The sequence below is a fragment of the Chionomys nivalis genome, chromosome 1 (genome assembly GCF_950005125.1).
Source record: "Chionomys nivalis chromosome 1, mChiNiv1.1, whole genome shotgun sequence".
Lineage (NCBI taxonomy): Eukaryota > Metazoa > Chordata > Mammalia > Rodentia > Cricetidae > Chionomys > Chionomys nivalis.
This window is the reverse complement of record NC_080086.1, coordinates 29,648,403-29,674,757: the sequence shown is the minus strand read 5'-3', so window position 1 is coordinate 29,674,757 and position 26,355 is coordinate 29,648,403. Positions and strand designations below refer to the sequence as shown.

Below are 26,355 nucleotides of genomic sequence, written 5' to 3'. Positions count from 1 at the left end.
GTAGATCAGCATATTCTCCTACACCAAGAATTTGATCTTGGGAAACCTCCACACCTTTTGCTCTTCCTTGCTGTTCCATATGTTTGGATTCTTCTCTGAAATAGATTCCAAACATCAAGGAAGGTCCATTATCTAAAACTGCAGACACTAACTGATGGAAATCATGGGGGGTAGCTCTAGCATTCCTTGTGGGTTTTGGGAAATAAATCCAGGTCTTCTGGAAGAGTAGCTAGTACTCTTTTATCTTTTTTAAAGATTTATTTTTGTGTATACAGTGGTCTACCTGCATGTATGCCTGCAGGCCAGAAGAGGGCATCAGATCTCATTATGGATGGTTGTGAGCCACCATGTCTGGCCTTACTGAAAGATAATAATGTTGTTAGGCAATGCCTTGTCTGTCTGTCCGTCTGTCTGTCTGTATTTGTTTTTTTGAGACAGGGTTTCTCTGCGTTGCTTTGGAGCCTATCCTTGAACTAGCTCTTGTAGACCAGGCTGGCCTTGAACTCACAGAGATTTGCCTCTCTGAGCCTCCGGAGCACTGGGATTAAAGGCACCACCTCCACCACCCAACTTATCTGTGTTTATTTTAACAAAATGTCACGATAGGTCTCTGAAGAGGAGGAATGTTTGCAATACTAGTCAGAAGTTTTAATTACTCGTTACTAGAAGACTTATTTGAATTTCTGGTGACTGTAGTGTGAAGAAACCATAGCCTAACAGTTCAGTGGATATCCTATTACACAAGCCTTTCTTTCCTCTCTATTTGTTGACTTTATGGATGCTAAGAATGTCAGCTTTCTTTTGTTTGATTCCAAGTTAGTATTCCTCTTGGGATTTGTCTCGGAAGCAAAGCATAACACTAGCTCCAGTACCTAAAACTGTCTCAGTATCTTGGAAGAGTGAACATGCAGTTGAGAGGCAAGTTTCAAGTAACTAATGTGTTGCAAATAACTAATACTTGTTTTGTTGTATAAGGGTGATTAGATTTGTTTCAACTAGAGAAACGATCAAGAAAAGCCGTATTTGTGACATTTATTTATTGTATTGCTTGATATTGAACCCAGAACCTGAAAACCTTATACCACTGAGCTAACATCCATATCTCTTGTTGCTATTTGAGGGTTTTAATGCTTTCTTTTTCAATTTCAGTAAGTTTACCTCAGATATCCTTTTCCCCCCAGGAATGTAATAAACCTCGAGAAGCCTTTGGATTTGAGCAAGCAGTAAGAGAATATACACTTCAAAGCTTTGGCGAGATGGCGGATAATTTTAAATCTGATTATTTCAATATGCCAGTCCATGTGAGTAGCTGTCATTTACATTGATTTAGAGAGAAACAAAGATTTTCTTTTTTCCTGTCAGATTTTGTAGAAATTAGGAACAATATAAAAATGGTTAGAGAACACCAAATCTTAAAATTAGGGACCTGATAATCTGTTAATTTTACTCTCTTTTGTTTGGTTTGGATTTTTTGTTGTTTTTGAGATGGGAGTCTCACTATGTAGCCCTGAATGACCTGGTACTCACTATGTAGACCAGGCTGGCCTGGAATTTATAGAGATCCACCTGCCTTTGCCTCCTGGTGCTGGGATTAAAGGTGTTTCCACCACAACTGGTATGAAAAGCATCTTGATGTTTAGATTTTAGTTATCTTTAGTTATTTTAAGCTTTTTCCTTTTCTCAGTGGAGAAATATGGGAATTAATTCTGGTCTGGGAAATGTGGTGATTTGTTTGCTTTTATCATGTTTTTTGTTCAATTGGACTGTATATTATGTTTTAAGGGATTATAGTTACAATGAGTTAATTATCCCCTTTGTGTGTTTTTCTTTTTTTTTAGATGGTTCCTACAGAACTAGTAGAAAAGGAATTCTGGCGGCTAGTAAGTAGTATTGAAGAAGATGTTATTGTAGAGTATGGAGCTGATATTTCTTCAAAAGATTTTGGAAGTGGATTTCCTGTAAAGGATGGTCAGAGAAAGATGTTGCCAGAAGAAGAGGTGTGGATACTGTTCTGTAACTTCTTACTCTGAAGCTGATGTTGCATTTTCATAGAAAGCATTATTTCTCTAATCTTGAGGGACCATGCCAGTTTAAAATGATATATGTAGGATTTAGACAACACAGTCTTTTAATTTTATAAACAATGATTTTGAACTGGCCATTAGTGTACATGCCTATAATCCCAGTACTGTAGAAACTGAGGTAATAGAGTAGTGATTAGTTAAGTGTGAGCTACATATATATTTTGAAAAATTATTTTATCTCTAAATTTTAAAGCTAATTTAGGTAAAATTTTAATCTAGTTTGAAAATTGTTTGGTGGGGGTGGGTTTCGAGACAGGGTTTCTCTGTAGTGTCTGAGCCTACTCCAACAAAGTCAGCCCAGGGTATCTGTAAAGGGGGTGCTGAAGCTAAAGAAATGTTAGATAGAGACAAGTTGAGGCACAAAAGACAGGATAGATTTGGGGGATTTACTCTAGACAGCCATGTGTTTATTTTAGAACCTCCTCATAGGGGCTGGCGAGATGGCTCAGCGGTTAAGAGCATTGCCTGCTCCTCCGAAGGTCCTGAGTTCAATTCCCAGCAACCACATGGTGGCTCACAACCATCTGTAATGAGATCTGGTGCCCTCTTCTGGCCTGCAGGCATATATGCAGACAGAATATTGTATACTTAATAAATAAATAAAAAATATTAAAAAAAAAAACTTTAAAAAAAAAAAAATAGAACCTCCTCATATACAAAAGCAGAACGAAGCACAGCATAGTCAGTATCTAACCAGATACTGGAGTGAGCAGAGCAGGCAAGCGAGTTCACATGACTTCACAGCCATAACTGACTCTAGATGGAAACTGAGTCACTTGTGGGCTACTAAAGTGTAGCTTTGGAGCCTGTCCTGGAACTAGCTCTGTAGAACAGGCTGGCCTCGAACTCACAGAGATCCACCTGCCTCTCCCTCCCGGGTGCTGGGAATTAAAGGCATGCACTACCACCACCGAAGGAAAGTTGTTTTTAAAAAATTGTTACACTCAGGAAGCAGAGGTAGACAGATCTTCCTGAGGACAGCCTTGTATACATAATGAGTTCCAGGAAAAACAAAATAAAAAACATTTTTGTTTTGTATTTGTGTGTGCGCCACATGCTGGAGGATGGTGTGGGGTAGTCAAAAGACAATTTATGAGGGTCACTTCTCTCCTGTAGAGTGAATTTCAAGGATCTAATTCAGGTTGTCAGGGTTAGCAGCAGGTACCTCCACACAGTCATCTCACTGGCCCTCCTTTGAAGTTGTTGCCTAGTTCTTTCTGTTCCACAATTTAGAAAGTAGACTAGAGAGATGACTCGTGGTTAAGAATGCTTCCTTGTCAACATGAGGGACTGTATTAAAGGATCACAGCATTGGAAAGGATGAGAACCACTGCTCTAGATCCTCTTCCTTCTTTCTCAAGTGATGTGATTACATCATTACTCTGTGTGATGCACACAATGTCTTTTTGTTTCACAGAATGGTAAGTGGGAAAAAAAACAGTTTTTTTATGTTAAGGATGGAACCCAGAGTCTTGTGTATACTAAGTATTTGTTTAAACCACTAAATAATGCCTCTAGTCCCTTATTCAAGCTTTATATATCCTTAAAAACTCAGTTCCAGTCTTTACTTTTCCATGATTTTTTCCTGTACCTCAAACCCATGTTTATTACTCTTCATTGACTCCTGAAGATAAAATATTGTAACTTTTTGTAGACCTTTCTCCTCAGCTAGGTTTGTTATTTTTTCTTTTGCCTCATTAACTGGCTAGTTAACCATAGAAACATAGTGAATAGTGTCCCTTTCCAATTTCTTTTTTGTTTGTTTTTGTTTTTATTTGTTGTTTTTCAAGACGGGTTTCTCTGAGTAGCCCTGGTCATCCTGGAACCCTCTCTGTAGACAAAGCTGTCCTCAGAGACTCACTTAACCTCTGCCTCCCAACTGCTGGGATTAAAGGCATGAGCCAGGGCCTGGAGAGATGGCTCAGCAGTTAAGAGACTGGCCGCTCTTCCAGGAGATGTGGGTTCAATTCCTAGCACACATTTGGCAGCTCACACCTGTCTGTAATTCATTCAGTTCTAGGGGATCCGACATTCTTACACAGACACACACATGAAGGCAAACACCAATGCAAGTAAATCATTTAAAAACAAAAGGCATGTACCACCACATCTGGCCACCAATTTCTTTCTTTCATTTTGTATTTTATTTTTTATTCTTAGCATATTAAAAATTTTATTCCAGGGCTGGAGAAATGTTTTACCCTCTTTTGCCCTCTCACCATTTTGTAGTTCCTCAACCTCAGGATCCCTCCTGCTTCCGGTATATGGGTGTTACTGTCCATTTTCTTGGATATTTCTCAAAGAGATTTCTTCTTAATTCAATGTATGTAGGACTTTGATATTCTATCCCCTTTAATTTTTAATTTTTACTTAAAATTCTATTTGGAACCAGAGTCTATGTACTCCTGGATGACTTAAAACACACCATATAGATATGATTAGTTAATCATCCTGCCTGTGCTGTTTGCTGGAATTATAGGCATGTAGTGCTGCACATATTGGTTTCTATTTTTTATGTTATTTTATATGTAACTTCTTGATATTTGTCTTGCTACTGACAAGTTTTCTGATGGATAATTTACCCTCTTAGTTTATGGGTTTGCGATTTTTTTTTTTTTTTTTTTTTTTGGTTTGGCTTTGAACTTGAACTTGTGATCCTCTTGCCTCGCCTCAGCTTCGTAAGTGCTGGAGTTATAGGCATGTGCCATTTCACTCAAGAGTTTTTTATTTTATTTTATTTGGGGGGGGCAGGTCTCTATATAGCTTTGGGTGGTCTAGGTCTCCCTGTACTGACTAGGCTCCTCTGCCTACCAAGTACTGGGGTTAAAGGATTAAAGGTGTACACCACCAATGCCTGACTGATAATACCTTTTATATTTGTGTTTGCTTCATTTCTGTCTCTGAAAACTGGGAATTTTCATGTTTTTCAAGCTCATCTATGAAATAAGTTTCTTTTGTGTGTTTTTGTTTTTATTTTATTTTTTTATCTATTGGTGTTTTATCTGCATTCATGTCTGTGTGAGGGTGTTGGATCCCCTGGAACTGGAGTTGCAGACAGCTATGTACCGCCTTGTGGGTGCTGGGAATTGAACCCGATCCTCTGGAGCAGCTGGAATACTTAACTGCTGAGCTATCACTCCAGTCCTATAAGTTTCTTTGTTAATCTTAAATTTTATTCAGTTTTTCCTGATGTATTTCTGGTGAAGGAAGTGGTATAATGACTTTCTGCGTTATTACAACTTAACATATTGCTAAAAATTCAGGTTATATATTCTGTCTGCACTGTCTAGCACTGTGATCTATATGCTGCAATTATTCTGGGAAGTTGTGCTGATGGGTGTACAGTGGAAATAGAAAAGCAATCACATGGAATGCACTGTTTTACTAGAACTTTGTTCATGTTTCAGACTAAACTAGAAATATGTGAAATAAAGGGAAATGTCAGTAGAACCTAAAAAAGTTTGTGTATTTAGATACCAACTATTAAATTAGTTTTAGGTACATTAGTTAGATTAATAGATGAGTTGTAGATTTGTTGTGGGTTACAAAGAGCACATTGTATGCATTGTATACACATATAATGAAATATTTATTTGCCTTTTTAGAAATATTCTCATTTAGCAGACTGGGTTTGATGCTGTACGCCTTTAATCCCAGCACTCAGGAGGCAGAGTCAGGCAGATTTCAGTAAGTTGGAGGCCAGCCTGGTGTAGAAAGCAAGTTCTAGGACAGGCTTCAAAGCTACACAGAGAAACCCTGTCTTGAAAAAACAAAACAAAAAATTTTTTGTTTAGCATTTGTAAACTCTTGATTTTACATTTAACTTTTTTTTTCCTTTTATAGGAATATGCACTTTCTGGTTGGAATTTGAATAACATGCCTGTTCTAGAGCAATCTGTTCTTGCACATATTAATGTGGACATTTCTGGTATGAAGGTGCCATGGCTGTATGTGGGGATGTGTTTTTCTTCTTTTTGCTGGCATATTGAAGATCACTGGAGCTATTCCATTAACTACTTGCATTGGTATGTCCCATCGTATTGTACCATATGTACTTTTGGGAGTGGGTTGGTATTAGAAATTAAATTCAGGGACTCATGTGCCAAGTACTTGATCTACCATTAAGCTATATATATATATCCTGAGCCCTGATTTTTGTTGTTGTTGCTGCTGTTTAATTTTTAGTTAAGCTGGTTTCAAATTTAGGTGTAGCTCAACTTGAGCTTCTGGATTTCCTGATTGTGCAAGTTTCAGAGTGCTAGAATTATAGGAATGTTTCACCACACTATGCCTGGTATTTTATTTTTAAGATGTATTAATATTCGCTGATACAGTAGAGAGAACTGGTTTCAAAAGTGTTTTTTACTTAAAAGCAAGATAATATATTGAGGAGGGGAGGGGAGTTGTCTTGGACCATCTTCTCTTTGAAAGAATGTGTAATTACCCAAGCCTAGAGTGGGTGTTTTAGTTTGTTTTTTGAGATGTTATTTGTTATTTTTTATTTTATGTGTATAGGTGTTTCACCTACATGTGTGTCTATGTAACCATGTGTGTGCAGTGCCATAGAGACCAGAAGAGGGTACTGGATCTTCTGGAACCAGAGTTGTAGATAGTTCTGAGGTGCAGCATTGGTTCAGAGAATTTAACTCAGATCCTCTGAAAGAACAGCTAGTACTCTTAACTACTGAGCCATCTTTCTAGCCCCGAGTTTTAAATTAAATGATGCTTATGTACTATATGAGAAAATAATTAATGATTATTTTTATTTTGCATGTTAGGGATTAAAAGGCCTTGTTCACAGTAGTGTTGAAGTTCTGAGGTATATCCCCCAAAATTTTTATATATTTTTTATATTTATATATATTTTATATATGTGAATTTTATATATATATATATTTATAAATTATATTTTATGTGAGTATATGTGCCTGTGTCTGAGTGCGTGTCTGTGTACCAGCCTGTGGAGGTCAAAAGAGTGCATTACATCATCTGGAACTGGAGTTTTGGGTAGTTGTGATCTTCCATGTGGGTGCTTGGAACTGAACCTGGGTCCTCTGAAAGAGCAGTAAGTAATTTTAGTCACTTAGCCATCCCCATTCCCCCAGTTTTAATACTTCTTGACAGGCAAAATGGGACATTTAATCTTATAGTTGAAAGATTTGATTTGGTATTTTGGAACTTGAAACATTTTTCATTTGAGTAACATTTCCTCTAAAAATGCCTAAGATGTAATATTCAGTAAATAAATTCATTTGCTGATTTATTTTTTGTCTCTCACAGATTTTCATTCACTTAGTCAGTTCCTTAACTTGCTGCCTTTTTTGTCTTTTGCATATGTATGTGCCTTCATTTTTAATACTACTAAGAGTAAGTGAAATTGGAAATTACTACCTCGGTTGGAGTAGCCACATTTTGAGTGCTTAATGGTCATATATGATTAGGAGCTGTTTGATTTACCAGCACAAACAAAATATATTTTTAAGGTGCTACTTTTTTAAGATTTATTTTATTCTATTTATGTGTATGTATATGATAGTGCGTGCATGCGTGTGTGTGCGTGTGTGCACGCGTGTGTGTACCGCATGAATAAAGGTGCTTGTGGAGGCCAAAAGAGTGCTTTAGATCTCCTGGAACTGGAATTACAGAGTTGTGAACTGTCCTGTGTAGGTGCTAGGAACTGACCCTAGGTATTCTTGCAGGAGCAGCAAATGCTCTCTCTCTCAACTGCTCAACAATCTCTCTAGTCTCCAGTCTCAAACATTCTCATCATTACAGTAAATCCTATAGGGAATAGCTCTTATCTAAAATCTTCTGAAGTATGAGAATTAGGAAATATAGTCATTTTGAGATTATAGCCTGATTAATTAAATCCATTTTTGTTTCGGTCTTTCTTTTGCTGTAATAAAACACCATGATTTATTTCATCCTACAGCTTGTAGTTAGCCATCAAGGAAGTCAGGGCAGAAATCTAGAGGCAGCACCTTATTCAGAGGTCATAGAGAAGTAGTCCTTACTGGCTTCCACGTGGCTACTCAGTCTGCTATTTTACAGTATCTAGGACTGCCGGCCTATGCCCTCCTACATTAGTTATTAGTCAAGAAAATTACCACAGGCTTGCCCACTAGTCAGTCTGGTGGGGGTGTTTTCCTAATTTAGGTTCCCTCTTCCAAAATAACTTGTGTCATGTTTTTCTAAAACTAGTTACCACTACTTCCTAAGTTTATAACTTTTTAGTATTCAGAATGAACTCTAATCCATTAAAATATAATAGATAATGATGCTGGGATTTTGTCTTTTTGTTGCCAACTATATTTAAAGTTTGAGCAGTTTGTAGTATTAGCTTATTTACATGAATAGGAAAATTGAACTTAAGCTATTTATGTGTATTTTTGCTTTAACCATGGTGATGGTAATTGGAAAGACTCATGTTCTGGGAATCAAGGCATCGAGTCTATATCCTTTTGAACAGTGATTTCCATGTAATATAGTTTCTGTTCAAAAGGTACTTTTACTAATTCCCTATTCATGTACTTTGGGTTATTTTCCCAATGGCAGTGAGTATGTATCTTATTTTTCCATATATTCTTGCCTTATTTCCTGTTATTAATAGTAGCATATATTTATGGGATGGTTGCCAGGATTCTGGTCATATAACCTATGACCAAGATTATGAATGACAATGTTAATTATAACTTAGTGAATTTGAATGAAAGACCCTGGCTTCAGTGGTACCATGTTCTGCCTAGCTAAACAGTTATTTCTTTTGTTAGGGGCGAGCCAAAGACATGGTATGGTGTACCATCTCATGCTGCAGAACAACTGGAGGAGGTGATGAGGGAGCTGGCCCCTGAGTTATTTGAATCACAGCCTGATCTCCTACATCAGTTAGTAACCATCATGAACCCAAATGTGCTCATGGAGCATGGTGTGCCAGTGAGTCTATTTGTGTCTTCCTTCAGCATTTTCAAAGATTTTCTAGCTTTCAATTAGATATAATCACAAGGGTTTTTTTTTTGTTTTGTTTTGTTTTGATCTTGGGAGTGGGGTTATAACTATATGTGGAAGGCCCTGTAGTATAGCCAAATTAGAATTAATACCCTGAATAGAACTTCAGTCTGATTAAGAAAGGATGCTTTAAAGTATGACTCATATATTATGTTTTACTACTACCTCTTTGAATAGGCTTCTGTTTTTTAATTAAAACTGTTCTGTTCTTTGTTCTTTTTAGACTTTTGTTGTTTGTTTTTTATTGTTTTTGGTTTGGGGTTTTGTTTTTAGGTGTCTGTGTTGTATAGACCAGGCTGTACATGTGTACTCGGACACCACCTTCTGCCTCCCAAGCGCTGGCATTAAAAGTATATACCCATGCCCAACTCTTTTTCACTTTAAGAATAGTTTTTAAAAATATCTTGTATGGTCATTTTCATTCAATTTAAAATACATTTTTGTTTTCATTAAGATGTTCAATTTTCACACACTTTTTTTTCTGAGACAGGGTTTCTCTGTTTCACACATAAAATATATTTAAATGTATATTTTCCAGATGTTTGGGTTTTAAAAAAATTTAAGATTGATTTATTTTATGTGTATGAATGTTTTCCCTGCAAGTGTGTATGCGTACCATGTATATGCCGGGTGCCTGAGGAAGTCAGAAGAGGGATTTGAATCACTTGGAACTGATGAAGATGGTTGTGAATCACCATGTGGGTGGTGGAAACTGACCTGGGTCCTCTGTAAAGAGTAGTAAGTGCTCTTAATGGCTGAGTCATCTCAACAGCCCTTGGGAATTTTTTTAATGTTTATTTTATTTTATGGGTATCAGGGTTTTGTTTGCCTCTATGTGTGTGTGCTGTCTGTATTCCTGGTGCCTTCAGAGGACAAAGAGGACACCGGAATAGGCATTATAGCTTGTTGTCAGCTGCCATGTGGGTGTTGTAAAGTGACCTGGCCTCTGAAAGAGCAGTGAGTGCTCCTAACTGCTGAGCCATCTCTCCAAAAGCCTTTTAAAACTTTTTGTTGTTTTTAATTGCTTTTTTTCCCTTTTTTTTTTTTTTTTTGTGTGTGTGTGTGTGTGTACTTTTGTTTGTGAGCCTATCCTTTAAGAGCTGAGCCATCTCTCCAGCCCTATTTTGCCATGGTGCATGTGTAGTAGTTTAGAGAACAACTTGTAGGAGTCAGTTCTCCGATTCTACCATGTGAGTCCTGGAGACTGAGTTCAGGTCATCAGGCATGGTAACAAGGCCTTATACCTGCTGAACTGTCTCATGTTCTGTATTCTCCCTACTTAACTAGAATAATCAAGTTCTTTAAAGTGATAACCGTTCTAGTTTTCATTCTATTGCCGTAATTAAAAGCACTGATAAATATAACTTAAGGGTTTCTCTCAGCATAAAATTCCAGATCATAGAGTTCATCATTGAGGAAAATCAAGGTAGGAAGTTGAAGACAGGGCCTGCATGGCTGTTCCAACACAGCATTACCTCTGGTCAAGGAAATCAAAGCAAAAAAATACTGCAGAAACTATGGGAGATAACTGTTGCTGGCTAAGAAGGCTGATATTTAGCTATCTTTTTTATATAACCCAGGACCATCTTCCCAGGGAACGGTATCATCACATGGTGGGAGCTGGGTAGTACACTGGCCAGCCTAAATGAATCAAGACTGACCTCTTTCATAGGCCAGTCTAATCAAGGAAATTCTTCAGTTAATACACTCCTTATGTGACTCTGCTGTGACAAGTTAACAGTTAAAGCTAACGAGGAAAGGGTTCTTTTTCTTTTCTCTCTTTTTTTTTACCCATGCCCAGAAGATTTCAGGTTTTATGTTTTATTTTGTTTTAACTTTTGTATTTATTTTTGTTGGAGAAAGGGTTTTACTATATAGTTCTGGCTGGCCTGGAACTTAGTATATTGACATAATGGTCTCAACCATACTGTCTGCTCCAGCTTTCTAAGTGCTGGGATCAAAGACATATGCCATCACATTTTGTTTCTGTTTTTTGTTTTGTTTTATTGTTGTTTGTTTGTTTGTTTGTTTGTTTTTTGGTTTCTCGAGACAGGGTTTCTCTGTAGTGTTGGAGCCTGTCCTGGCACCACCACCGCAGTGTTATAAACCTACTTAAAACAGCTATTGCCACTGTCTTGAAATATCTTTCATATTTACAAATTAATTCTGTCTGAATTAAAAATTAAAATACATCAGTTGGTTACACTGTTAAAATATAATTTTGAAGGTTCTAATTTAACTGGTATTAAATGGGGCATGGTGGTTCACACCTTTACTCCCAGCAGTTGGAGGCAGAGACAGGTGGATCTCTGAGTTCCAGACCAGTTTTTTTGGTCTACAAATAAAATACCATGAAAGCCAGTGCTATAACACAGAGAAACCCTGTCTCGAAAAACCTAAATAAGCAAAATGAAAAGGTAAACCGGTATTAAAATTGATTAAGCAATATCCATAGCATTAGCATGAAACAAAATAACTTTTGGGAAGATTGGTTGGGGGTATCTCATGACATAAACTGATAGATTTAGTTTCTAAATATTATGCAATGATTATAGGAAGTTTAATCTTTTATTTCCTATTTACAACACAGGACCAAAAAGCAATTTTCATATATAGAAAAAAATATTTATAAATGGGATCTTATTTGGCCCAAGCTTGTAGCAATGAATGCTCTTGATCCTGTTCCTCCTGTTTCTACCTTCAAAGGGCTAGGATTCTAGACATTCACCATTAAGTGCAAGAATTTTAGCTTAGGAAGCCAGGCGGTGGTGGTGCATGCCTTTAATCCCAGCACTTGGGAGGCACAGGCAGGCGGATCTCTGTGAGTTTGAGACCAACCTGGTCTACGAGAGTTAGTTCCAGGACAGGCTCCAAAGCTACAGAGGAACCCTGTCTTGAAAAACAAACAAAAAAACAAAAGCAAAACAAAAAAGATTTTTAGTTTAGGAAGAGAGTACCATTTTCTGTTTGACAAATTCTTTTGACTGTAATTCTTATCATATAATGTTAATCTAAACAATTCTAGCCTTTTGTTTTAAGACTGGGTTTCTCTGTGTAGCCCTGGCTTTCCTGGAACTAGCTCTGTAGACCAGGCTAGACTCAGACTCACAAAGATCTTCCTGCCTCTACCTGCTGTAAATAAAGGCATGCGCCACCACTGCCTGACAATTTTAGCTATTTAAATCCTATAATTATTTCTGATATGTATAGTATTATTTCCAATTTTAGAAAATATTGAAATTATCTGAGTAGACCTGTCTTCCTTTTTTTTTTTAATCCTTGTTCCTAATTTGCATTCAGGTGTACAGGACTAATCAGTGTGCTGGAGAGTTCGTTGTGACGTTTCCTCGTGCCTATCACTCTGGATTTAACCAGGGATACAACTTTGCTGAAGCTGTGAACTTCTGTACTGCTGACTGGGTCTGTTCTATAGCACGTGGCTGTTGTACGTCTACTAACACCCTTATAAAATGCAGTATTTTACCTAGCTGGGTTTTGGGTAGGGTCCATGAATATTTTAGGGTTTATTGGAGTAGCTATTGTAATTTAGCATTTTCATTGCATTGCATATTTATTATTTTCCCTGGTATGTTTGTAACTAAATGGGCAGTTATTTGTCTTTTCCTGAGGGAATACGTGTTTCCTCTAGTCTTCATTTTCTCTGAGCACTTTTGAATCTTAAAACATATAAATAAATAAATAAATAAATAAATAAATAAATAAATAAATAAATAAAGCGGCAATTGCTGTATCATAGTGCAATTAGCTGTGGCTGCATTGTGTTGATTGAGAAAAGACTGTCAAAGATTGAATTAATACTTAATACATACTGCCTTCATTTTTCTTCCCCAGTGATGCTGGGTTCATTAGCCTTTTAACATTTTTTGTTGGGAATCCCTTAGTAACACTGATCTTACATTTTCTGTGGGTAGCTGTTATTTGTTACTACATTTTATGGTTAATCATATAGAGGAAATATAGTAATACAGCAAGTAGTATTTTTTTTTTTTTTTTTGGTTTTTCGAGACAGGGTTTCTCTGTGGTTTTGGAGCCTGTCCTGGAACTAGCTCTGTAGACCAGGCTGGTCTCGAACTCAGAGATCCGCCTGCCTCTGCCTCCCAAGTGCTGGGATTAAAGGTGTGCGCCACCACTGCCCGGCCAGCAAGTAGTATTTTGTGTTTTGATATGTAGACTTGCTATGTTGCCTATCTTGCCTTTGAAGTTCTGGGTTCTCTGAGCTCTCTTGTTTTGGTCCAGTATGTAAAACTTCTTCCTTATTTGGCTATAGAATATACAGTGCTTTTAAGACTCAGTTAAGGATTTGCTTTGGGCCTGAGCTCTTTCAAAAAAATTGCTAATACTGTGGTTTACACGATACTGGACAGGTGTAGGGTAGGATGCACATAAGAGATGAAGATTTCTTTTTCTTTTTCTCCTTTTTTGGTTTTTCGAGACAGGGTTTTTCTGTGTAACTGTTTAGCTCTTGTAGACCAGGCTGGCCTCAAGCTCACAGAAAGTCGCATGCCTCTGCCTCCTTAATTATAACACGTGGGAAAGAAAAACTGATACTGCAACTTAATAAAAGTTAGCCTTAGAGACAAAGCTGTCGTTAAATTTCCATTTGTATCATAAACTTCACCTTAGAAGTATCAACTCTCAACTATAACATTTAACTTGTTTAAGAGCCGGGCGGTGGTGGCGCACGCCTTTAATCCCAGCACTCGGGAGGCAGAGGCAAGCGAATCTCTGTGAGTTCGAGACCAGCCTGGTCTACAAGAGCTAGTTCCAGGACAGGCTCCAAAACCACAGAGAAACCCTGTCTCAAAAAACCAAAAAAAATAAAAAATAAAAAGCTTGTTTAAGATTAGTAAATTAATCTATTAGTCTTTTGATACACAAGGTGAAAAAAAAGTTAGGCTTCTGGGCTGGTGAGATAGTTCAGCAGGTCAAGGCACTTTGCTGCCAAGATTTATAACCTGAATTCAATCCTTGGGACCCACATGGAAGGAGAACCAACTCCTTCAAGTTATCTTCTGACCTTCACATGTATGTTGGGCACACATTAAATAAACGTAAAACAAACGACAACAACAAAAAATATAACAAAATCCAAAAATCTTAGGACCACTAAAATGAGACGTTCCTCATGATCAAATATCAGTATTAGCTAGGTATAGTGGTGCACACTTTTAATGTCAGCACTCAGGAGTCAGAGGCAGGTGGATCTCTGACTGAGACCAGTATGGTCTACATAGTGAGTTCCAGGACAGTTAGGACAACATAGTAGGACCTTGCCTCAAATAATAGAGAAATAAATGAAGTCCATATTAGTGAGTATGGTAAAGACATTGAAATCATCTTCAGCCTGGTAGTTTTGGCACACACCTTTAATCCCAGCACTCGGGAGGCAGAGGCAGGTGGATCTCTGTGAGTTCGAGGCCAGCCTGGTCTACAAGAGCTAGTTTCAGGATAGGCTCTAAAACTATAGCGAAACCCTGTCTCAAAAAACCAAAAAAAAAAAAAAGTTTCTTTTTTGTTTTGTTTTTTCTCGAGACAGAGTCTCACTATGTAGACCAGACTGACCTTGAACTCAGGGATTCACCTGCCTCTGTCTCTCCAGTGCTGGGATTAAAGACATGCATTAGTAGACCCAGCCCTGTTCAGTTCTTGGTATATACTATGAATTAGAAAATCTGCAGCTTAGGGCAGAAACTTAGCATCTTGGCTTATGGACATTGTTTGGGGAAAAGACCTGTGAAATTTGGCTGGGTTACAGAGAATTACTATTTATGTTATGTTTTATGTTCATATAGGACATACTTTTTCTTTTTTATAATAAAAGTGAATACCTGACTTTTTCTTCTTTATAATAATAGTGAATACCTGAAGATAAATAGAGGTTATGTGCTAGAATATATCATAAGAAATTTAATTTGGAAATCTGATGTTTTCAGTTGCCCATTGGACGTCAGTGTGTAAATCACTATCGAAGGCTGAGGCGCCATTGTGTCTTTTCACATGAGGAACTCATTTTCAAGATGGCAGCCGATCCAGAATGCTTAGATGTAGGGCTGGCTGCCATGGTTTGCAAAGAGTTGACTCTCATGACTGAAGAAGAAACACGATTGAGGGAATCAGTTGTACAAATGGTGAGTATGAGTATGCTGAGTGCATTTCTTTCCTCTTTTAAATAGCTATTTTGTTTTTTGTTTATAAATTTTATATAAGCTGTATTTTTTTTTTTTTTTTTTTTTTTTTTTTGGTTTTTCGAGACAGAGTTTCTCTGTGGTTTTGGAGCCTGTCCTGGAACTAGCTCTTGTAGACCAGGCTGGTCTCGAACTAACAGAGATCCGCCTGCCTCTGCCTCCCGAGTGCTGGGATTAAAGGCGTGCGCCACCACCACCCGGCTTATAAACCGTATTTCTAAACCCCTGCTCCTCCCTTCTTCTCCTCCCATATCATCCCTCTGCCCGACACACACCTCAAATTGTTGGCCTCTTTTTCTTTAATTATTATTGGCACATTTATATGAGTTAATTATATAAATATAACCTGAGTCCATTTAAAGTTGTTAATATGTATGTTTTTAGAGATGACTGTTAGATAATCAATTAGAGGAGGGCTCATTGCTGGGAACACTGATTCTCTCTCTCTAAGCTGTCATTAATTGCCTGAGTAGCTCTTCATCTGGGATGGAAGCCGGGGTCTTGTGAGATTTCCCCATCCACGTTGGCATGTCAGCTGGTGGTATCATTGCTCAGGTCTTGTTTAGGATACCATTTTGTTGAAAGTCCATGAGTGCAACTTTCCTGTCATTTATAGAAGGTATATCTGGCAGAACACTCTGATCATCTATCTTTTCTTGCCCCCCTTCCACGATGTTTCCTGGGTCTTGGGTGTAGGGTTTATATTGTAGATGAGTCAGTTAGATCTGGGCAACCCACAATCAGCTGTTATCTCCATTTTTAGATAGTTATGGGTTTTTGTAATGGTCTCTGCCTGCTACAAAAAGAAACTCCTTTGATGAGGAACGGAAGCTACACTTAATCAGTGATTATAAAGCTAAGTATTTATAATGCAGCTAGAAATTATCCTAGTTTAGGAAAGCAGTAGGTTTTTCTCTAGGTAATAGACTGGGTTTATAGTACCAGACCTGAATTTCCTCCTATGGAGTGGGTCTGAAGTCCAGTTATTAGTTACTGCAATAATGGAAGTGCCACTATTCAACCTTTGGTGATTGCTCATTACTTTTGTCATTGCCATGCTTTGTAAGTGTTACAACTGGGTAGGACTATCGATTGCTTTTCTCCTTTGGCAGCCTGCATAGTTCCTTCTGGTACTATGAAAGCTAGGCCTAGATTTACTTGATTTCTGAGTCTTGTTTCCAAAGTGTTTGGTGTCTTCAGCAATAGGGGCTTACCTTCAACTTCTGGAAGGCAACCAAGGGCAACATTAGCTTGACCAACAACTTGAGAAGGGGGTTCTTTTTCATGTCTACTTTTGTTTGTTTGTTTTTGTTAGATTCTGTGTGGCATTTAAGGGAAACATTATTAAACTTTATTTAAATTCTGTGTGTATATATACACACACATACACTTAGATAAATAGTATGATTCTCTATGGCTTTTACAAATATCCTTAGTGTTATTTATTCCTCTTTGTTCCTTCTCTCTCAGTATTGTCCTGCCCCTCCCTCCCCAATATTTTCCTATTTCCTCCTTCATAGCCCCTGTGTACTGCTGTTCTCTCTAGAGTTGAGGCCACACTACCACCACCCACTGTGATCTTCTTTCCTGGTTTCTGTGGTTTTTCCAGGTTAGATACTTACACCTGAAGATTCAGAGCTAGGAGCCACAAATAAGAGAACTTGCAGTGTTTGTCTTTCTGGGTTTGGATTTCCTCACTCAGTATAATGTTTTCTAGTTCTTTCCATTTACCTGCAAATGTCATGATTCCGTTTTTCTTACAGCTGAATAGTATTCCATTGTCTATATGAAAAACATTTTCATTATCCATTCATCACTATTTAGATTGTTGCCGTTCACTAGCTGTTGTGAATAGAGCAGCAGTGAAAACGAATGAACAAGTATCTGTGGAAAAGAATGTCAAGTCCTTTGGGCATGTGCTAAGTAGTTGTATAACTGGGCCATAATGAAGATTTATTTTCAGCTTTTTGAACATTCTCCAACAGATTTCCAGATTGGCTGAGCTGTTTACAGTCCCACCAGCAGTGAGTTGAGGGTTCTCCTTTTCCCACATCTTTCTGTTTGTTGTCAGTTGTTTCATTTGTTTGTTTTGTTTCTGATGTGTACAGGTGTTTTGCCTGCATGTATGTATGTGCAGCACAGGCATGTAGTGTCCTTCGAGGGCAGAAGGTGTTAGAACTCTTGGAACCAGAGTTATAAATAGTGAGTGCTGGAAAATGAGACCACCCCTCCCGCCCCAGTTGTTTCTTGATCTTAGCCATTCTGATTTGAGATTTGGGGTGTGTGTTTGTGTGTGTGTGTGTGTAGCAATGTTTTGCCTGTGTACTAAATTTGTGCCTCGTACCCACAAAGGCCTAAAGAGGTTGTCAGTTGTCATGGAACTAAAGTTAAACACACTTATGAGCCATGTGGTTGGTAGGAAGTAAGCTTAGGTTCTTTGCAAGAACAGTAAGTGCTTTTGAAGAATCATCTCTTCAGCCCCATTTTCTTATTTTCTGAGACAGGTTCTTACTCTAGCTCAGGCTTGCCCTAGAGTTGACTGTGAAGCAGTGGCGATCCTAGCAGTTCTCTTTCCTTGGCCTTTCAAGTGCTCAGATTACAGATCTTAGCCTTCTGGCTCTGGTATTAATGAACTTTTACTTATTTTATGCGTAAATGTGTGTGAATGTAAGCTTCCATGTTGCATGTGGAAGTCAGAACTCTCAGAAGCTGGTTCGCTCCTGCTGCCTTGTGAAATCCAGATGTTGAATTCAAGGAAATAGCCATCTAGCTGGCCCCTGAATATTAATTACTTTAGACAAGAAAATTTAATTCTGGATTGTTGTTCTTTATTTGTTTGGTTTTGGGATTTTTTTCATCCAAGTTGTGTGATTCTATACTGTCAGATTGGACTAGTCTGTCTTCTCATCTCCTCAAATGCTAGTTATTTTCAGGGTTTGTTAAACTTTTGACCTTTTTTTAATCTTTTGTGCTATTTTTATTGATAGAATTTTAAATCCTTTTTCTTTTTTTTTTTTAAAAAACAGTCTCACTATATAGTCCTGGCTGCCCTGAAACGCACAGAGATCTCCCTACTTCTGTCTTCTGAATGCTGGGATTAAAGGAATGTGCCCCATGCCTAATTTTTAATTCTTTTTAAGATATTCCTTTATATTTCAATTGAGACCTGATCTGATGATATAAATTATTTTCCAGGGTGTCGTGATGTCAGAAGAAGAAGTTTTTGAACTTGTTCCTGATGATGAGCGACAGTGTTCAGCATGCAGAACCACATGTTTTCTCTCAGCTCTCACCTGCTCCTGTAATCCGGAGCGACTTGTATGTCTGTACCATCCAACTGATTTGTGCTCCTGCCCCATGCAGAACAAATGTCTTAGGTATTTAAAAGTTATTGCACATTATCCTTTCGTTTTGTTTTTTTGAGATGGGGTTACTCTGTGTAACCTTGGCTGTCTTGGAATTCAGTCTGTAGACTAGACTGACCTCGAACTCATGGAGATCTGACTGCCTCTGCCTCCCAAGTGCTGATACTAAAGGTGTGCACCACTACCTGGCAAGAAAACCATATCTTATTGTTATTCTTTGTTTTCTTTCCTGTTCCTAAACAAATAACTTTTCCTTGACCATATACATCTTAAATGAGGTACTAGTTCTTTGAAATTAGTCCTAACCAGCCCAGCCATAATTAGTTTTGTGGCCAGTTAATGTCGTGCATTTCTTGCCTCTCTCTGCATTGAAACTGGTTTTCTTTGATTTTTTTTTCTCTTATTTCAGGTTCTATTTTAAGCTTTTACTTCTGTTTTTAAAATTTTTTTGTAGGTACCGCTACCCACTAGAAGACCTCCCTTCTCTACTTTGTGGCGTAAAAGTGAGGGCACAGTCTTATGACACTTGGGTCAGTCGTGTTACAGAAGCATTATCAGCTAGCTTCAACCATAAGAAAGGTTAAGTTTCCTTCTTTGTTATGAAAAATTGTCACTTTAAACAAAACCTTTAATTGTATGTTTTTTGTTCTCCATTAACAAATGGAATTCTAGCTTATAATTTCATAGTTGAATATACAGTTAATTTTCTCTTATCCATGTACTAAGCAGACCTGATAAACTTATCTTTTGTGGTAAGATATCATGGTCATTTTTATGGCTGCAGGCCATGCCTAGTTTTCAGATAGTCTCTTGTGATTTGGAAGTGTGCTTTGTTTCCCTGTCTGTCCTCAGTTTCATAACCTTTATTTCCTTGGTGTCATTGCTAAGATTACATGACTGCCACCACACACAGAATCTGTTTTTAAATGAAAAGGCTGACATAATATGGGTCAGATAAGTTGTAGCAGGTGTGTATTTTAGATAGTCAAATTTAGTTCAGTAACACCGAAAACATTTGATTTTTGATTGTTTCTGAGAGAGACAAAGAAGAGGGTAGGCAGAGAGGAAGGGAAGGGAAGAGAATAGGGATGAAGGAGAGAGATCAAACATACTTGAGTGAAGTCATCTATTTGGAATAATTATCTGGTCAGAAACTTTTATATTGGAGATTATCAAAACTTCATCATTTCTGCCAGAATGTTAGTCACTCTTGAGTAAGCTTTGTGACTATTGTAGAATGTTTTTTTGTGTCTATCATTGCATTTATCTTTACAGATTTGATTGAATTGAGAGTAATGTTGGAAGATGCCGAGGATAGGAAATACCCAGAGAATGATCTCTTTCGAAAGCTCAGGGATGCAGTGAAAGAAGCTGAGACTTGTGGTTCTGTGGCTCAGCTGCTTCTGAGCAAAAAGCAAAAACACAGGTAAGCCTAAGAAGAGTGTAGTTCTGCCCTGGACTTCTATTCTTCCAGTTTTAGTTGACTTTTGAGACCCTGTATTATTTTCTCCCCGTGGCAGTTTCTCTTCAATCCCTAGTAACTTCCACTTCCTCTCCAACTCCTTCCTTTCTTCATGTCCATAAGTTGTAAAAAGCTCTTTAAATTTAAGTGAGTTATAAACCACACCAAGGAAGCAGCAAGTAGACTGGCTAGTTTCAATGCTGAAAATAACACTGAAGTTTATGTAGTGTCTTTGGGTCAAAGACCTAGCAGTATGTTCAACTTTATCTGAAGTAATTAGGAATATAGAAACGTAGGCTCAAACTCACAGAGATCCACCTGCCTCTGCCTCTGCCTCATGAGTGCCGGGATTAAAGGCGTACCACAACATCCAGCAAGTTAAGGTCTTTTAACAACTTGAGTCAAGATACTTAATAACAAAAGATCTGAATAAAATATTTTGAGTTCAAGTGATTATCTTTATTTTCTACCTTTTATTAGAACTTTTACTTTTTAAGGAGAAGTTATGCCTGGCAGTGGTGGTGCATGCCTTTAATCCCAGCCCTCGGGAGGCAGAGGCATGTGGATCTCTGTGAGTTCGATGCTAGCCAGGTCTGCAGAGGGAGCTCCAGGACAGGCTCCAACACTACACAGAGAAACCTGTCTCAAGAAACTTTTATATATTTAATTTCACATTGTTTTCCTTCAACAAACTCTTTTCTTGTTCCTTTCTGCAACATTCTTTGTCTTGCACTTCTTCATAGATGTCAGGTGTGCCTTTGTTTAGGGGTTATTTGCTCTTTATTCAGCTTGGACTTTTCTTCCTGCCACATCTAGGTGGCTTGTTCATTTCTTCTTCCTTCCTTTTTTAAAATAACCATTTCTGTGATATTATTTTATAGCTCTTCAATATATTCCTCTGTGTGGCTTTTTCTATAGTACTTTTTATTGGATTTTAAAGTTTTAATTTTTTTAATATATATATATCTAATCAGAGAACCTTTGCTATAGCAGTTTCCAGTGGGCATTAATTTGCTTTTAGGACACTGACCTTTTTGGAGAGTCTGGTAAAATTTTGAGGACCCTTTTTTTAAAAAAAAAGTATATATCAAAGATTTTGTTGGACGGACTGAAGAGATGGTATGGCTCAGTGGTTAAGACCACTTACTGTTCTTCCAGAGGACCCAAGTTCAATTCCTAGCACCCACATGGTTCTAGTTCTAGGAGTCCTGATGCTTTCTTCTGTCCTCCTTGAGCATTGCACTCATGCGGTACACAGACATACATGCAAGCAAAACATCCATACACATAAAATAATGTCTTTAAAACAAAAAAGAATTTGGGATAAATTCAGGGAGTTCATTCATCGAAGGCAGCTAAAAACCCTGTGTTTCCAGTGTTGTGAGCCTCTTAACACGCAAGGAATTAATTTTCTCAAGTGATCTTAATGTTACACCATGGGAATTTATTTGGTGTTTCAGATATAGCTGTTATAGACTAGAGGGACTGTCACTTGGCTAGTTGTATTTTCATAATTATCTGCAGGGGAATTATTCAGCACTAGAATTTTAAGATTGCTAAGGGTTGAATTATAGAGTAGGAGCCCCATTTGATGTCAAAATGACCATATTTTTCTATGTCTCAATATTATTTCATATCAGGCAGAGCTCAGATAGTGGGAAGACTCGGACCAAACTGACAGTAGAAGAATTGAAGGCCTTTGTCCAGCAACTTTTTAGTCTTCCGTGTGTCATCAGCCAAACTCGACAAGTGAAGGTGAAACATTAAATCTTTTTTTTTTTTCTTTTCTTTTTAAATAATGTTTTTTGTTTATGAGCTTCTGTTCCAACTTAGGAGAATTGTATGTATAGACTAGTGTTTGGTCCTTATTGTATGCTGTATAAGATTCTTTAGTAGGCAATCTTTTAGCTTTTTTTCTTTTTTTTAAGTTGTTTTGACTGCATGTATGCCTGTGTACTGTGCACTGTGTACAGTAACCATGGAGGATTTGAGAGGGTATCCGATTTCCAGAAGTTGCAGTTTACACATAGTTGTTACCCACCATGTGGGTCCTAGAAATCAAACTTTGGTCCTCTGGAAGAGCAGCCACTGCTAGTGCTCATAATCACTGAACCATCATCTCTCCAGCCCCTTGGCTTTACTCGTAGCTTTTATCCTGAACTGTGAGCAGATTAGAATCATTCTGCAGTTTAGAATTATTCTTATCTATACACAAATGTATTTTAAGTGTAATGTTAATAAAAAAGAATCTTAGAGTGTAGTTCTAAGTTACTAATAACACATGAGCTTTTAAATCAGGGCTCTGGCATTTCCAAGACTATTATTATTTAATGATTATATAAAAATCTCAAAGGTTACGTTATTTTGCACAGTTAGTAGTTTTTATATAGTTTTTGTATTGTGTGTTGGAATCATCAGTTTGTAGTATCTTAGTATCAATTGCATTCTTATTTTACTGCATTTTGTAAGACCATTTAATTCTCTTTTAGGAAGGGGTTATCTTTTTATTATTATTATTATTATTATTATTCACTTTTGTTGAGCTCTACATTTTTCTCTGCTCCCCTCCCTGCTTCTCCCCTCCCCACTTAAATCCTCCCCAAGGTCCCCATTCTCCCAATTTACTCAGGAGATCTTGTCTTTTTATACTACCCATGTAGATTAGATCTATGTATGTTTCTCTTAGGGTCCTCATTGTTGTCTAGGTTCTCTGGGATTGTGATTTGTAGGCTGATTTTCTTTGCTTTATGTTTAAAAACCACCTATGAGTGAGTACATGTGATAATTGTCTTTCTGTATCTGGGTGACCTCACTCAAAATGATGTTTTCTAGCTCCATCCATTTTCCTGCATAATTCAAGATGTCGTTTTTTTTTTTCTGCTGTGTAGTACTCCATTGTGTAAATGTACCACATTTTCCTTATCCATTCTCCAGTCGAGGGACATTTAGGTTGTTTCCAGGTTCTGGCTATGACAAACAAAGTTGCTATGAACATAGTTGAGCACATGTCCTTGTGGCACAATTGAGCATCCTTTGGATATATACCCAAAAGTGGTATTACTGGGTCTTGAGGGAAGTTGTTTCCTAATTTTCTGAGAAATCGCCACACTGACATCCAAAGGGGTTGTACCAGCTTGCATTCCCCACAACCTCTTCAGCATAAGTTGTCATCAGTGTTTTTGATCTTGGCCATTCTTTTTTTTTTTTTTTTGGTTTTGCGAGACAGGGTTTCTCTGTGGTTTTGGAGCATGTCCTGGAACTAGCGCTTGTAGACCAGGCTGGTCTCGAACTCACAGAGATCCGCCTGCCTCTGCCTCCCAAGTGCTGGGATTAAAGGCGTGCGCCACCACCGCCCGGCTTTTTTTTTTTTTTTTTTAATTTTATTTTTATTCTTACAGGTGTAAAATGGAATCTCAGAGTTGTGTGATTTGCATTTCTTTGATGACTGAGGATGTTGAACATTTCCTTAAGTATCTTTCAGCCATTTTAGATTCCTCTGTTGAGAGTTCTCTGTTTAGGTCTGTACTTCATTTTTTTTTTTTTGGATTATTTGTTCTTTTGATGACCAGTTTCTTGAATTGTTTGTATATTTTGGAGATCAGGCCTCTGTCTGATGTGGGGTAAGTGTATCTCTTTTGGGAGGGGTTATCTTCTAAAGGTACATACGACACGACAGTTTGTTTCTGTTTTCTTTTTTTTCTTTTTTTCTTTTTTTTTTTTAAATTGACCTTAGCTTGACTAGTAAGTGTTGGAATATATCAGGAAGTACATCCCTTTCTTTAGGTGTGCCCTCTCCTGATACCTTTTTGTTTGTCTGGTTTCGATACTAATCTCTAGTATGACTACCTTTTTCTTTACTACAGACCCTATATTCTGATGCATATTCTGTATTTCTTTTGGTAGATTAAAAAGCATTGTAAAAAACTTTTGATAGGGCTGGAGAGATGGCTCAGCAGTTAAGAGCATTATCTGCTCTTCCAAAGGTCCTGAGTTCAATTCCCAGCAACCACATGGTGGCTCACAAGCATCTGTAATGAGGTCTGGTGCCCTCTTCTAGCCGGCAGGCACACACACAGACAGAATATTGTATATATATATATACTGTCTGCTGAGCCGTCTCCTTACCCTTTGCTTTAGTTTTGATTTGGTGTCATATATAGTTACTACTGCTAACTAATATCTTTTCTCACCTTTGGTCATTCTCTGTTAGGTTGCCCTATTTTACATTTAGAATGTCTAACTAATTGAAATATTTTACTTAGATATTTATTATACTGTCTACCTATATTAGAATGTATGGGGTCTAGCAAGATGAGTCAGTAGGTTAAGTCTGATGACCTGAGTCCCATTCCCGAGACCAAGGTAATCTAGGGTGGGAATCACCTCCTACAAGTTGTTTTCTGACCTCCATGTGCACATACTGTGGCACATTCCTCATCCCCACCCCCAAGAAAGAAAGGGAGAGAGAAGGGAAATAAACTGATTCTTTGATTGTAGAGGCTTCAAAAAAATCACCTTGCTCTATACTATATGCTACAACTATGGCTGTGTCTAAGTTAGTTGGAATTTAAAATCTGTTGAATGAATCAGTTGTAGCCCTTGTCATAAAAAGACAAATATTATTGACTCAGCCACATTTGAATTGTATAGATGGGAACTGGAGAGGTGGTTCAGTAGTAAAGAGCACTGGTTCCTCTTCCAGAGGACCCAGGTTTGGATCCCGGCACCCACATGGTAGTTTAAAGCCATCTTTAACCTCCATTTCCAGATCTGATGTCTTGTTGTGTCCTCTGAGGGCACCAGGAATCCACACATGTATGTGGTATACATACATATAGGCAGAACACTTATACACATAAATAAAAAATCTTTTTAAAAGGGAGTATAGATAGAAATTAGTTACCAGGTACCGTACTTTTCTGACTCTTTGGTGCTAATATTTTGAGATTATTAGAGGGCCTAGAATTGATAGTTTGCCTGAACTATTTCTGGCACTTGCTCTTTTATCTTTTTAGTAGTAATGTTGAGAACTGGGGATCGAACTCAAGGCCTTGCACATACTAGGCAAGTACTCTATAACTAACTAGCAGTAGCTTCAAACAAAATTTGCTGTTTATTTTTGTTTTTTCACCCTTTCAGAATCTGCTGGATGACGTAGAAGAATTTCATGAACGTGCCCAAGAAGCCATGATGGATGAAACCCCAGATTCTTCCAAACTCCAAATGTTGATAGACATGGGCTCTAGTCTCTATGTGGAACTACCTGAATTGCCTCGACTGAAGCAAGAGCTACAACAGGCTCGGTGGTTGGATGAAGTTAGACTAACCCTGTCAGATCCACAACAAGTCACTTTGGATGTCATGAAGAAGCTCATTGACTCTGGGGTAGGGTTGGCACCTCATCATGCTGTGGAAAAAGCAATGGCTGAACTGCAGGAGCTCCTCACAGTCTCTGAACGATGGGAAGAGAAGGCTAAAGTCTGCCTGCAGGCAAGGTGAAAACATTTTGGTGACAGTTGTCTCATTAGTAAAGTCAAGGGGTAGAGAGATGACTCAGTGCTTAAGAGCACTGGTTGCTTTTCCAGAGAGTTCAAGTTTCAGCATAGGGCAGCACACAACTATCTGTAACTTTAGTTCTACAGGATCCTATATCCTCTTCTGATCTCCTTCACTCCAGGCAATGCATGGTGCATAGACATACATACATACGTACGTACATAGATGTGTGCAGGTGTGCAGGAGAAAAACACCCATACTCGTAAAATAATTTTTAGAAATAAGTAAAAAAGTAGAATGAGATGGAGGAACATGGAAATCCTGTTCCATTACCTTACATTATTTATCTTGCGTCTTCTTGACCAATCACTATTTATCAAATGGGGCTACATGTAGAGAGTTTTAGGTATATCCAGACTGTTGTGTAGTAGATTTTGTTAGGTAACTGCAAATGATAGGAAATAGTATTGTTTCAAGTCCATGTTGTTGATACAGCTAGGAAGTAAGAATTACAAAATGTGCCTGGTGGTGTTGGTGCATATCTTTAATCTCAGTACTCGGGAGGCAGGTGAATCTCTTGAGTTCAAGGGCAGCTTGGTCTATAAGAGCTAGTTCCAGGACAGGCTCCAAAGCTATAGAGAAACTCAGTCTCGAACAACCAGAGAGAGAGAGAGACAGAGAGACAGAGAGACAGAGAGAGAGAGCCCGACTGTCATGTACTATATTAAGAGAAATAA

At 37.9% G+C, this 26,355-nt stretch overlaps 1 protein-coding gene across 2 annotated transcripts in view; it reads left to right on the top strand.

Moving 5' to 3' along the window:
* Positions 1–26,355, top strand: part of Kdm5a (lysine demethylase 5A) — an 86,818-nt gene that overhangs the window by 29,859 nt on the left and 30,604 nt on the right. For both annotated transcript variants that reach the window (XR_009056691.1, XM_057762611.1), the window contains exons 9-19: positions 1,182–1,301; positions 1,839–1,997; positions 5,928–6,109; positions 8,855–9,017; positions 12,390–12,509; positions 15,044–15,238; positions 18,491–18,672; positions 19,115–19,239; positions 19,936–20,086; positions 21,763–21,877; positions 25,262–25,617. Coding sequence is in view for 1 of the 2 variants with exons in the window: in XM_057762611.1 (XP_057618594.1) it covers positions 1,182–1,301; positions 1,839–1,997; positions 5,928–6,109; positions 8,855–9,017; positions 12,390–12,509; positions 15,044–15,238; positions 18,491–18,672; positions 19,115–19,239; positions 19,936–20,086; positions 21,763–21,877; positions 25,262–25,617 (1,868 nt within the window). In the remaining variant the exon portion in view is untranslated. The remainder of the gene's footprint in view (positions 1–1,181; positions 1,302–1,838; positions 1,998–5,927; positions 6,110–8,854; positions 9,018–12,389; positions 12,510–15,043; positions 15,239–18,490; positions 18,673–19,114; positions 19,240–19,935; positions 20,087–21,762; positions 21,878–25,261; positions 25,618–26,355) is intronic.